Here is a 13,971-nt window from a genome sequence, read left to right as displayed (position 1 = left end):
TTTTTCTAATTATTCCATTGAGTCAGTTTTTGGATCACTGTTTTTTAAATTTTTTTTTAAATTTTTATTTATTTATGATAGTCACAGAGAGAGAGAGAGAGGCAGAGACATAGGCAGAGGGAGAAGCAGGCTCCAGGCACCGGGAGCCCGACGTGGGATTCGATCCCGGGTCTCCAGGATCGTGCCCCAGGCCAAAGGCAGGCGCCAAACCGCTGCGCCACCCAGGGATCCCTGGATCACTGTTTTTATGTTTATTTTAAGTGTTAGATAATTAGTCATACTTCAGTAGGAGAAAAAGTATGTTTGCTTTTTGAAATCACATTTTATGGTACTGGAAGTTCTTGTTCTTGCCTCTTACCAGTCTCCTCCCTCTCCCCCCTCACCTTCACTTCTTCTCAGCAAGCTTGGCTTTTGTGAGAATGGGCATACAATGTGAGGAGATTATGTGAGTTGGGAATTTCAATGCATTTTGGGAGAAGAATTGTAGTTCTTTATAACTTTTTCAAGTTGCCATGGTAACTTTTTATGGTTAGGTACTATGCAAAATATATCAACAAAAATTTTTTCTGCATCACTTAAGCAAATCAAACAAGTACCTCTTGATACCTTTTAGTGAAGTTGGACATCTTTTAAAGTAGGCTTTCTTCTAAAGTGATTATGGAACAGATTGTTAAAATGTTGTGTGGTTCATTTAAAGAACTTTTCAAGTAATAGAATATATTTTTCTCTGTTAGAGAACTAATGTTTAGGATTTCAATCCAGTGGGCAGAATATTTGGCCACATGTAGTAATAACCTTCTGCAAAGATTGTCATATAGATGAATTTAGGAACTAGATTTTGGCAGTACCTACTCACATTTGTGTTGTAGTGAGTGGTATTTGTTCAAGTTCCACAGCCCCATCCATGCACTATACTTTCTTTTTAACATACAGTTTGAGGAGGAACACAGCATGGCATTAGCTAGACACATAAATGAATAGTGATGCTTGGGGTTATGTGGGTTTTTTTTAAGTTATTTAAAATATTTACTTCCCTATATACAGATCAATGGTTTTCAAATATATAAAACAGAAGGATTATTTTTAAAATAAATTCCTAAAACAAGTAGAAATCTAATTGTTTTGAGTGAAATAGGACTTGGTAAGGCTTTAGAGGCAAATCCTGTAGTGTTCCTTTGAATATAGTTTTGAAAAGCCTAATATTTAGAGGACCATAATAAACATAGTGAAATGTATTATCTACCTAAATAGTACAGATTTTCTTGTGAGGGGAAAAACCATGGTTTTTCTTGTCTTTTAGACTTAAAGGTACTAAATATCTGCTCTAAAGATAAAATAATCAGGGGCACCTGGGTGGCTCAGTGGTTGAGCATCTGCCTTTGGCTCAGGTCATGATCCAAGGGTCCTAGGATAGAGTTCCACATTTGGCTTCCTGCAGGGAGGCTGCTTCCCCTCTGCCTATGTCTCTGCCTCTCTCGGTCTTTCATGAATAAATAAATAAAATCTTAAAAATAAAGATAAAGCTATCATTATGAATACATAATGGTAGATTGGGTGCCACAGGACCTAGCTTCTGATCTCAAAGCAAGGTATTTCACATTCTGGGCTTGTAATTTTCTTATCTCAAAAGTGAAGCAGGTGAACTAGAATTGGGAGAGATTTTATTTTATTTATTTATTTTTTTATTGGAAGAGATTTTAGAGATAATCTATTAATAGTCCAGTAATCAAGTATTAAGTCCACTTAACTCTGTGGAAAACCCACTTAGACCATACAACTTTAGTCATTTTATTATCTTTCTTTTTTTTTTAAGTAATCTGTATGCCCAACATGGGGCTTGAACTCATGACCCCAGGATCAAGAGTTGCACTGCACCCTCTACTAATTGAGCCAGCCAGATAATAGTGTTATTTATGTTGGTTTTGAGTCACAGTATTTGGTTCTCACCTTTCTTCATAAATATCTAAAGGAAATATTAATATGATCTTTATTTCTTATAGGTTCAGCATGCACTGAAAAAATCAGAGAAGGCTTTGGATACCCTAAACAAAGCCATTGTTATTGATCCCAAGAACCCTCTATGCAAATTTCACAGAGCCTCAGTTTTATTTGCAAATGAAAAATATAAGGTAAGATATATATTTTAATGGGTTTTGACATTTTATTGTTTAAGTTTTGCCCCTTCTTTTAATAGACCAAAAGTTATATTTTTTCATCTCTGATAGTTCATTTTTCCCATTTTTAGAAGTTATACAGTAAGAAATTTTCTTTTGTGATTTTATTTCTTTATGAAATACTGACAGGTAAGAGGAGTGTGTGGGTATTTAGGAATATGTGTTATCAAAAAAAAAAAAAAAAAAGGAATATGTGTTATCCTGCATAAAGACTCTGTATATAAAAGGCAGTTTTTCCATCAGGGATTTCTCTTAAAGCTAAGACCTAAACCATCCTCTTGGGATCAAAATATCTGAATGGATGGCAAGTGAATGTGTGTGCATTATTCAGATATTTACCAAGTACTATTACATATCAGGGACTAAGAATATAGTGGCAAGCAAAGCAATCACATTTCCTGCCTTTGAAGAACTTCCCATCTAGTACTCTTCTAGAGGAGCAACAAACGTTAATCAAATAATCACAAAAATAATCCATATGGAGTACATAAAGGAAAAGTATAGTGAATTATGAAAGCTTATAACAAGGATACTTGGTCTCATCTGATGTGTTTCTCTCTTTACCTATCACTCTGTTTTCCAAATTGTGGAGCTGTAGCATGAAAAAAAATTGAGGAAAGAAGATAAGGAAAATTGAGAAAGAAAAAAAGCATAAAGTAACATGGGATTTTTGTCATTTACTCAGTCATAAACCATGAATCCAAAGTTTTCATTTAAAGTTCAGGTTTCTTTTATAATAAATTTAGGCTGTTCTAAAAAGAGTAAAAACTTACCAAATAAGAAAACTCCAAAATTTAAGTGCACAGAAAATGTTGGGCCAAATAATCCATTTCAGTAGACTCCCTAGAAGTCGGTTCTTCCAGTACACATTGACATTTGGTGAAATTGAAAAATACAAAACCAATGATAAACTCCTAATATTTCCAGCCTAATAAAGATTTATAAGGGATCAACCATCTAATTTATTCTTTGTCATTTATTCAGTAATTCCCCTAATCTTACTCTGTTTTTCCTTATCAAGAAGTAGATGTCTAGTCCTGCTGTTTTTGTTCTTCTGTAAAAGCTACTTTTAAATCTAATAAACACTTTTAAACTTTTAACTTGTTCTTTAAGGTACTATCATTGTAATTTATCACTTGTATTCATGTTTTTGCTTCATCATTTGTTTTCGTGTTTTTGCTTCATTGTATGTCTTTAGATTTGTGGTCAGATTCTTCAGTTGAAGCATTTTATTCAATTTATTATTTTTAGAGCCATTTTAATACCAACTTGCCTATCAGGTATGCCATATAAATCAGCCCTGTACTTGGTTCAAGAAGCCCAAATTCTAATCTGACCGACCATTGAAGCTATAATGGTCACAGCCATTTTTGAGTACCAGCTTAAGGTTTGGCTAAATAAATAATAAGGCCTACTTTGATGCATGGGTATATTCAAAATACCTCTATTAAAATAAAAAAGGGGCATGAGGAAAAGTTACTGGTTACTTCTGAAATATCTTGGCTTGAAAAATCAAAAGCAAGTAATGACAACCTCTCCGTGGCAAAAGCATTGCTAAATATCACCCTATTTAATGTGCTGCACTGATATCACATAAGTCTTAAGTCTTTTTAAGGCAAAAATGAAAATTCTGATATTATGGTAGAAACTGTTTCTCGATGAGTCTTTTAATTAGATTATTAGGGTGGAGAGGTATGAAAGATGCATGAATTGTTATAACAATTACAACAGGAAGTCATTGAAAGAAAACCTATCAGTTCTGAACTCTGTGTGGTGAGCAGAGAAGGATTGGGGTGCTTGTCCCGATTAAAGCAATGGTTCTCAAAGAATGGTCTGGTAACTTCTGAGAGTCCCCAAAAATCCTTTCAAGGAGTCCACAAGGTCAAAACTATTTTCATAATATCTAGATGTTATTTTCCTTTTTCACTCTTATTCTCTTATTCTTTCACTCTTATTCTCTCACTCTTATTCTCTCAGTGTACAGTGGAATTTTCCAAAAGCTACATGATATAACAGATTGAATGTAGAAGCAGATAAGAGAGTCCAGCTGTTTTCTTTTAACCAGAGATTTGCAAAAATGCTAAGCAATGCCACTATTCTTACTGACTTATTGTTCTGAAAAGGCTATTTTTCATTAAAAAGATATTATCTATGTTAACATGTAATGGGTTTATTGTTTTTCTTAGATTAACGGATAAATTTTTTAAAACTTCAAGTTTTAATTTCTGATATGGTAAGGTTTTTTGTTTTGTTTTGTTTTTTTTGTTTTTTTATGGTAAGAATTGATAGCTATGACCCACATTAACAAAAACTCTTTGGGTTCCTTAATAAGCTTTAAGAGTGTAAAGAGATCTGGAGCTCAACAAGTGTGAAAATTGCTTCTTGGCAGTGTTAAAATTAGTTTTGGGCTTCTTCATTGTGATACAGTCTTCATCAGTCCCTGTCAGTAATATGTGACAGTTGTTAACAGTGATCGTAAGTAAATAATATCCAGGACCACTGATCTTTTATCTTGATTCTTTATTCCATGTATATTTTACAATACTTAATAGTATGGAAGGAAAAGAGTACAGTCTACCTTGTAGAATTATTTATAAATCTTCCATTCCCAGACAAGCAGATGTGATTCTCAGACCCATTCAGCCCAGCAGTGGTTTGAATTTATTTCTCTTAGGTTGCCAGCAATTAGGAAGATGATGAAGTGTTAAGCATGCACCAGAGCCCCCTACATATTTGTGTAAAAACACAGCATTTTAAACAAATGCACTATCCAAGAAACTGTGTGGTGTGTGTGTGTGTGTGTGTGTGTGTGCTTGCCTTTACTCTTCTTTTTTATTATAGAAAATTTCAGACGTCATTATACTGTGATAATGAATCCATGGAACCTACTACCCAGCTGCTTTCACACTACTTCTCACAAAAAAGATTTTTTGTAAATCTGTTATTTTAGATAATGCCAATAAAAAATTTTCAAAAGCCAAGAAATTACATTTGACCTTAGGTCAAAGGAGGGTCAGTGGGAATGTATTAAACTTTTTTTAGGACTGTGTAATAAGATTTGTTCCTTATTCTTTAGAGAACCCTTCTTAGAGAAATAAAACTAGTCTTATACCAATCAATGAATAAATCCCTTTCTGTTACCTAAATGCTACAATCCTCTGGTACCTTTACTAGCCCACAGTCTTTGATCACTGCTTTATTCATTATATCTTTGTGGGTGTTTTTTGTGAAAGTAATAGGCTTGTTACGAAATAGTCAAATAATATGAAAGTATAAAAAAAAATACAAAGTTGAATGTGCCGCATAAGGGGACCCTCCAGGGAGGAGCATTGTTAACAACTCAAAACATACTTCTCTAGCTCTTTTTCTCATTATTTATATATTTTTAATTGTATCTAACAAAGTAGGCTACACTGTTGTGGTAGGCAGGGTAATGACCCCTCAGAGATGTTCATGCCCTAATCCTGAGTACTTATGAATATGTTACCTTACACAGAAGACACTTTGCAGATGTCATTAAGGATATAGACCTTGAGTTGGGGAGAGTGCCCTACATTATTCAGGTAGGCCCAGTCTAATCACATGAATCTTAAAAGTGGGGGGTCTTTCCCAGCTTTAGTCAGAACCAGCATGAGAAGGACTCAACCCACCTTTGTTGCCTTCCAAGATGGAGGAAGGAGTCTACAAGCCAAAAAATGTGGGCATCCTCTAGATGCCAAGAAAGGCAGGGAAACAGATACCCTCCAGAAAGGAAAACACTTTGATTTTAGTCCAGTGAAACTCATATTGGACTTCTGATGCATAGACTATAAGATAAAAAAAATTTGTCTGTTTCAAGCCATCAAAATTGTGGTAATTTTTTATGACAGAATAGGAAACCAATACAGCTGCACATGCTATTCTATAATTTGCGTTTTTTTCACTTTAACACTTGTGGATAAATATTTGATAATTATCTTTTTTCAAAAACTTTACATTGAGTTTTGTTTTACTACAAAGAGATATAGAGAAGAAAAGTAGATAACCTCTGTGAACATTATAGAAAAATAAAGCATGATATTTATGTTAGAAAATTCAAAAAATAGAGAAAGCTACCAAGGAAAAGATAAAACATCCTTCCTCCCCCTTTACTTCAATCATCCCCTGCCCAAAAGTAAGTTGTATACGTGAGGCATATATTTATTGATTTCTGCCAGAAAAAAAAATTTATATATGCTCACATAAATGTATTTATAAAATACTTATGGGAATACCCACATAACTATTTGTATATGTGTGGTATATATGTTTTGTTACAAAAGAAATAGTATTATTGCACACACTCTTTTACATCTTGCTTTTGCTTTTTTTTTTTTTTTTCCCCAAACATACAGTTGAGCGCCTACAGACCTAGTATTCCATAGAGGATGGACCATAATTTATTTAGTTAGGCTTTGATTAGACACAACTTGATTGCATCTATTGATTTGCAGAAACATGTTGGGTTGAATATTCTTATAAAGATGATTTAGTGAACTTTTTTGAATATATCCCTGGGACAAATGCCTAGCGGCGGAATTGCTGAATCAATGGTTACATGCAGTTTTTAACTTAATAGATAATGCTAAATTGTTCTCACAAACAGATTATATCACTTTACAATTCCACCTTCGGTGGTGGGAATATCTGATTCACTTATGGTAACTTAATGTAACATCGAGCTATTTTTATTTTTGTCCATTTGCTGGGTGAAAAGTGGACAATATCTCATTTGGGGAGCCAGTTTTATTTTCGATCATAATGTCCTTTTAAATATAAATCTATTTCTCTATCTTTTCTCTCAATTTCCCCAACCTGTTAGCAATGGTCAAAAGATTTCTAGACAGTTTTGATTTAATTCAGAGGTTTAAATTTTAGACTCTAAATCATTAGTTAAAATGGCAGGTGGTATTCAAAGCTTAGGGCTTACATCAGGGAGGTTTATTAACAAAACTTTAGAACTGTTTTGTTCTGCAACTTAGTTTTCAAAGCACTTTGTTATTTTAAATACAGTAGTGACCAAAGCAAGCATTGTCACCCACAAGTGTGTGTTCTCAGTGTACTCTGGTGAATTCCTGCCATTTCTTGTTTGTTGTCATAAGTATTTTCATGCATTTTATCTTAATCTACAGGATTAACGCAATAAGGAAGTGCATTGGTTAAGACGTAGTAAACTTTAGTTAAGATGATTCGGGAAATCAAATAACACTTGCTTAGTTAGAACTTTGTAAAATTTTGCTACTCTGTTTTTCTTTGCTTTTTTCAGTCTGCTTTACAAGAACTTGAAGAATTGAAACAAATTGTTCCCAAAGAATCCCTCGTTTACTTCTTAATAGGAAAGGTAAAGATTGGGGCCATGGTCCTAAACTGTGACTTTCATAATGAATATTAACTTCTGAAGAAGAAATATAAAAACATATTGTGCGACATCTATTGAGCAAATTCAACTAGAGCTCCAGACTAAATGCTCTGGGAATAAAGAATGGATTTAGTTAAAACATTTAAGAAGAAGATACCCTGATAAAAGAGCAAGAACACACACCCCATAATCCTAAACATACTATGGTTTTGGAAGTGTATTAGCACTTGCAGCCTATGGCAGTCATGAATTCATAACTGAGACTACATCTTTGAAACCACTTAGTTTCCAATTATCAATAAAATTTGTAGGCATCCCTCAAAAGAAAATTAGTGGCTCTGTGTTATCTTAATTAGAAGAACTGGCTTCCAAGATTTCCAAGGCCAGACAAGTCAGGACTTTACAGACTTGGCCCCTAGGTGCCAACTGGTTAGGGTAGCTGAGAACAGTGGACGGGGGTTGAGAGTTGATATAACAGCCTTTAAAATCAGTGTATATAAATGCTAATCAGGCAGCTTATAGTCCATTTCTTTCAATTGTCGTTGATCCAATCAGAGTATGATTTATTGGATGCTCACTATCAGAGAGACAGAGGCAAGGAATTCTGAAAATATCTGAATATATTAAAAGGAACTCAGAAGGTAGTCTGAGTTTTTCTATAGAATGAAAATGCCCTACTCATCATCAGAATGGGTTTACAGCATGTAAATCAGAAGCCTACTTAAATTATTAATGTTTAGAATTTTTTAATTGAAGCTCACAACTTAATGAAAAATGTAGTGCTGCTGTTTATTTTTAGGTTTACAAGAAGTTAGGTCAAACGCACCTCGCCCTGATGAATTTCTCTTGGGCTATGGATTTAGATCCTAAAGGAGCCAATAACCAGATTAAAGAGGCAATTGATAAGCGCTACCTTCCAGATGATGAGGAGCCAATAACCCAAGAAGAACAGATCAGTGAGTATCATCCGTAAGAATCAGGTTTGTATGTGTATTTAACCAGAGAGCTAATAAAACATCACCTCAGAGTTAGGCAAAGGGGAACAGATATTTCTTTATGATACAGAATAAACATGGAAATTTTCTCCATTATTGAATATTCAGAAATCTACCTTTTGCATAAGGATTTGTGGGCTGCATTTTAATTTTCTTTTTCTAACGATGGTGTATTCTTACTACCAAATGGAATTTTAGAGAAATTAAATTATATATTAACAATATATAATTGTTATAAACAATTATATAACAATATATAAACGGTAACTAGTCTCCATTTTGGATATAATTTGCTATGTGACTTTGACAAATCAGTTGCAGGTTTTTACCTGGACCTCAATTTAAGTTAAAATATATAACTAATGTCTGCTTTACTGCTTCATAAGAATGCAGGGTGGGATGGGAGGGATGATGGATGTGACATTGTAAGTGCTAAGTGAATGAATGATGTGTGCACATTTTAAAGTATTGATAGATCTGCAGTAGTTACTATTCAAATTCTGTAAAGCTCTGGCAAATTCAAAATCCAAAAATATGGCTAATATGTATAAACTGAAGGGTCAAGAAAAGAGGAGGGAACAAAAAAGTAGTTTAAGGCAGTAGTAAATACTCTATATCTAAATTGACTGTATATCTTTTTTTATTAAGATTTTTAAAAATTAGAATGCCCATAACTTAGGGGAGGGGCAGAGGGAGAGAATCTTGAAGGAGCCTCCCTGAGGTGTGTGGAGCCCTACATGGGGCTTGATCCCAGGAACCATAAGATCATGACCTGAGCTGAAACCAAGAGTCAAATGCTCAGCTGACTGAGCCACCCAGGCGCCTCTAACTTGAATGTATTTCTTAAAATAAATAGTGAGAACTAAGTCCTAACATAATATATTTTTTAAAGATTTATTTATTTTTAGAGAGCAAGGGGCAGAGGGAGAGAGAATCTTAGGCAGACTCCACACCTAGCATAGAGCCCAACCGGGGGCTCTGTCTTATGACCCTGAGATCACTTATGACCCTGAGATCACAATCTGAACCAAAACCAAGAGTCTGTCATTCAATTGACTATACCACCCAGGTGCTCCTAATAAGAGAATTAAGAAACTTCTGATGATGCCTTTGTTCCAGAAAACTTGGTGAAAGGCTTAAAATTAAAATCATAGCTCCTAAAAAAAAAAAAAAAAAAAATTCATAGCTCCTATAATCCCAATATCCCTTTTTAAACTGAAGATTAGGGCGGCCCCGGTGGCGCAGCGGTTTAGCGCCGCCTGCAGCCTGTGGTATGATCCTGGAGACCCTGGATCGAGTCCCATGTCAGGCTCCCTGCATGGAGCCTGCTTCTCCCTCTCTCTGTGTCTCTGCCTCTCTCTCTCTCTCTCTCTCTCTCTCTCTGTGTGTATCTCTATGAATAAATAAATAAATATTTAAAAAAATAAACTGAAGATTATATTTCTGTGGACTAGCAGGAACTATTATATTGCTAAAGTGGAGTCAACAGTTATAGGGTATGTCAGTCTTTTTTTTTAATGTCTTGAACTAGTTTTAATTCCTGGGTTAGGAATAAGGAATTCACTAGGGAGAGGCAGCTTTAAAAGTTAAAACTCTTAAAGGTTAAATGCAATAAACTAATCTTCTCAGACATGCTGTAAAATAAGGAGCCTGAATTGCATTTTATTGAAGGATATCAAGATTTTTAAGGGCCTTGATTTAAGATCTCCTCTCTCTGCACAGAATAGTTTTCCTTATATGTTTTCATGAACCAACAAGAAATATTTATCAGACACCTTACTGTAGACTTTTCTTTTATTTTTAAAGTGGGAACAGATGAATCCCAGGAGAGCAGCATGACAGATGCAGACGACACACAACTTCATGCAGCTGAAAGTGATGAATTTTAACTTCTGGAAATCAGACTTTTGCAACTGGATGTGTGACTAGTGCTGACATGTTTCTTGTCCCTCCATATACTGAGTCTTCACTCTTGAGCCGGCAGTGTCATCATCCATCACTTATACCATGAGTGTGCCACTTTCATTGGACCCTGACTGTACACAGAATGAAAGGCAGTGCAATATTTAGCTGCTAACAAGACTGGCTCTTTCACCAGTATGAATGACAATTTAGGGGGGTAGGATGGGGAACTTTCTTTTCTTTTTTTTTTTTTTTTTCCTTTAATCTCCCTTTGTTGGAAAGCTATCATGGAAGGAAGAGTTATGTTTTATCTTGAAGGAACCATTAGATATGGAAAATAGTGATGAACCAGAATTTCTTGGTCGTTTTTCCAAAACTTTGTTTTTATTTGGTTCTGTTCCCGATTAACAGAGTGACTGACCTTCATTTCTAGGTTCTTCAAGAATGGTGTTAGCAAGTGCCAGATGGAACAATAAAAGACATTGCCTATAACAGAGTAACTTGATTGCCAAGGAATGTAAATTACCTTAAACTTGCAGTGTCTCCCATAAACAAATGTAATGGGCACATTGGGACTCCTGTGTAGGAATCAAATATCCCACCATACAGTGTACACTTATTCTTGGCAAGAATGCTTTAATGTCTAACCAAGAATTTTAATTTATTCATCTTGCTTCAAAGTGTTGATCATTGTCTCGGTATTGCAAACTTTAAAGTTGTCCCTTTACCATATTGCCTCTTCTCTTTGAGCTCTGTGGGATCACCTTTAAACATTCAGAGATGATAGAGTGTTTGCCCACTGAAAAGCCAAAACAAGGCCCTTAATAAACATCTAAGTTCATCATAAGAATCAAAATGAGAACACTAAAGTGGAGAGACTTTAAGAGATCATGATAGCGAAAGCCTTAATACAATCAGAATTGTACCATAACCTTGAATCTATATTTGTTCAAGAAAGTATCCCTTTGACTTTTCTAAGTGTTGAAGCAGGGTGCAAGAATGTGTAGTTACCTCTGGTTGAGGTCATTTCCATTCTTTTCAGCTCTCTGCTTCAAATTATTTTCAGTAGTGTGAGTCACCAAAACGTTTACCAGGAGTGATTGGGTTTAGGATATTAGAAATTTTTAGATGCAAAAAAAACAAAAAACCCATTCTTATGAAGGAGATGAATTCTCTCCTGAATTTGTCATAGTACAGGTTGGTGTTTTTGGGGAATGGCCACAATTTTAAAGATCTAATTATGCATAATAAAATGGGAATTATTGGAATTTCACAATAACAGATTTAAAGTCTTAAATTGTGTATCTCCTTTATTGTAATGTATTGAAATTTTTAGAGAAACTTTAGTTGTTAACATTTTTTTAAGTGCCAATGTCAGATTATAACAAATTATAGTTTCTTATGAATGACAGGCCTATGGTTATTATTTTGGATTATTTGATGAAGGACAAATTTATCTACTGGTTACCTGTACTTGTTAGTCAAGTTGTGAAAATAAGGTGGATTACAGAAGATGTGAACAAAATTGTAACCTATAGACTCAGTAACTTTCTATCGTTTCTGTTAATCTGCCCATTTGAATGTGGATTAGATACCATTATAAATTAATTCACATCAGAGTCTTAGATTAGGTATTGGGTGCCAGAAAGGTATTTAACAAAATTTCCTACCTAAATCTCTGTAATATGTGCTGCTTAAAGAAATAATTTATAAGAAAAAGAAAAGGCTGGGAATAAATGAATATCATTAAAAATTCCCAAAGGCTAGCACTTGGATTCTAACAAATATTCCATTTTATTCATTAGTCCTGTAATATTTAATTTTATATTCTTTTATTTTTTTAATTGGCAAATCATAAGCCAGCTATATAACAGTATCAAATATGGGATTTCATAGACAGCTTCAACCTGAGCTCTGTTACAAAGCCTGGAGAAAGCTAAGCTCAGAATGTAATTTGCTGATGTGTGATTATATTTTTGTAGTGGGAATTTATGTCCTGTGCCACAGGTGAGAGCCTTTCTGGTACTAACTTTGAGACCAAGGATACAAGGATAGCTTTGGAAGGCACACCATGGCAATGGCTGGCTATGGGACACTCAGCCCAAAGCTCAGCCTGATTTCATTTTCCTCACACCTATTTTCAAAACCTTTAGGTATCTGAAGCCTTATTCCCACCTAGTAACTGTTTCTGGCTTGCTTGCTTGCTTTTTTTTCTTTTTTCTTTTTCTTTTTCTTTGCCTGGAATGAGGATCAAACAACCAGAAAAGGACATAAAAATGTTTGAAATTTCAGTAGTTACTTTGAAGGAAATTTAAAATACTAAGAACTTTAACATCCTTTTTAGTCTCTTTAAGCTTTTCACACACATACATATATGTGTACACACACACACTTTTGCTCAGAAGTTATGTTGTGGCATTGGATAATTTTCCCCCTTGGAAATGGTTCTTAACTCTGGAATTTTAGAAGGTTGGAAATATTTTTTCAAGTGAACAATGGTACTCAAAATAACGAAAGGTGGTCCCTACTATTTCTGTATTTCATTATTTTAAAATTTTTGTTTTTTTCCAAGAACTGCAAGTTACATTTGAACCATGCTGCTGTTGTACCTTAAACAAAAACTCAGTGATAACCAGTATTTAGTCTATTAAAAATGCTCTTTTTGAAGAAAAAAGTTTGGAAGTCTCTGATTAGCCAGAGTATAGTATGGGGTCTTCACTGAGAAATATGGTGACCCGTTTTCTTTGTGAAAACCCGGGAAAATGCAAGTGTGGGTGTGATGTGTGTGTTCTATTTGCATTGAAACAATGTAATTTTGTGTCTTTTTTTGCTTTTCCTGACTTATTTCAGAAATTGTACAGCCCGGGGCGGAGGCGGGGGGAGAAAGCCTTTTCTGTTAATATATTTGCAATTCATTAAAGGATACGGAAAATCCAAATAAATTACTTTTGAAAGCAATTTATAATCAAGTTGTTGAAGCTATATAACAGCTGTGCCATCTGTATTTTTATAGTAAGGCACAGCAAAATAGTGAAAAATTAACAGTTTTACATTTCACAAAAGTCTAAGGCAGTGTTTCTCTTTTTTTTGTAAACTTACACCCTCTTCTAATTCATATATATATATACATTTTTTAAAAACTCCCATCCTTTTTTAGTATTATTTAGAATTTCAAAATAAATATTGTGACAAAAATGTAATTTTTAGAATATATATTTTTTTCAAACTACAAAAGCCCCTTGCCAGCAGCTGCTTACTTTGCAAGTCACCTGCTTATTCTTTAATCATATGATTTCTGAAATGTATTTAAAAGGGCCACAAAGCTGTTCTGTTCCAATTAGAATCTATTTTAAAAGTCAAGAAAGAAAAAAAAAATAAAAAATAAAAAGTCAAGAAAGAAAAGTCTGAGAAATAGAATATAGAAACTAAATTTTACTCTGGTCTAGTTATCTTGTTGAAGTATGGGGAGCTGAATGGTTTTGTTCTTGGATAAAAAATATGGGGAGCTGAATGGTTTTGTTCA

The 13,971-nt window shown here is 34.3% G+C and overlaps 1 protein-coding gene across 14 annotated transcripts in view; it reads left to right on the top strand.

Moving 5' to 3' along the window:
• The window catches only part of CDC27 (cell division cycle 27), a 70,550-nt gene extending 57,137 nt beyond the window's left edge, over window positions 1-13,413 (top strand). For 6 of the 14 annotated variants that reach the window (XM_038547009.1, XM_038547008.1, XM_038547011.1 and 3 more), the window contains 4 exons: window positions 2,001-2,129; window positions 7,459-7,533; window positions 8,351-8,507; window positions 10,353-13,413. In XM_038547009.1, the coding sequence (XP_038402937.1) occupies window positions 2,001-2,129; window positions 7,459-7,533; window positions 8,351-8,507; window positions 10,353-10,435 (444 nt within the window). In that variant the 3' untranslated portion in view covers window positions 10,436-13,413. Of the gene's footprint in view, window positions 1-2,000; window positions 2,130-7,458; window positions 7,534-8,331; window positions 8,532-10,352 lie in introns of those variants that run through there. The other 8 variants (XM_038547018.1, XM_038547017.1, XM_038547014.1 and 5 more) reach the window with 5 other exon arrangements.
• The last annotated feature ends 558 nt before the right edge of the window (window positions 13,414-13,971 follow it).

This window comes from Canis lupus, chromosome 9, assembly GCF_011100685.1.
Source record: "Canis lupus familiaris isolate Mischka breed German Shepherd chromosome 9, alternate assembly UU_Cfam_GSD_1.0, whole genome shotgun sequence".
NCBI classification, from domain to species: domain Eukaryota; kingdom Metazoa; phylum Chordata; class Mammalia; order Carnivora; family Canidae; genus Canis; species Canis lupus.
Note: the sequence above shows the minus strand (reverse complement) of the source record. Positions and strands in the feature narration are given on the sequence as shown.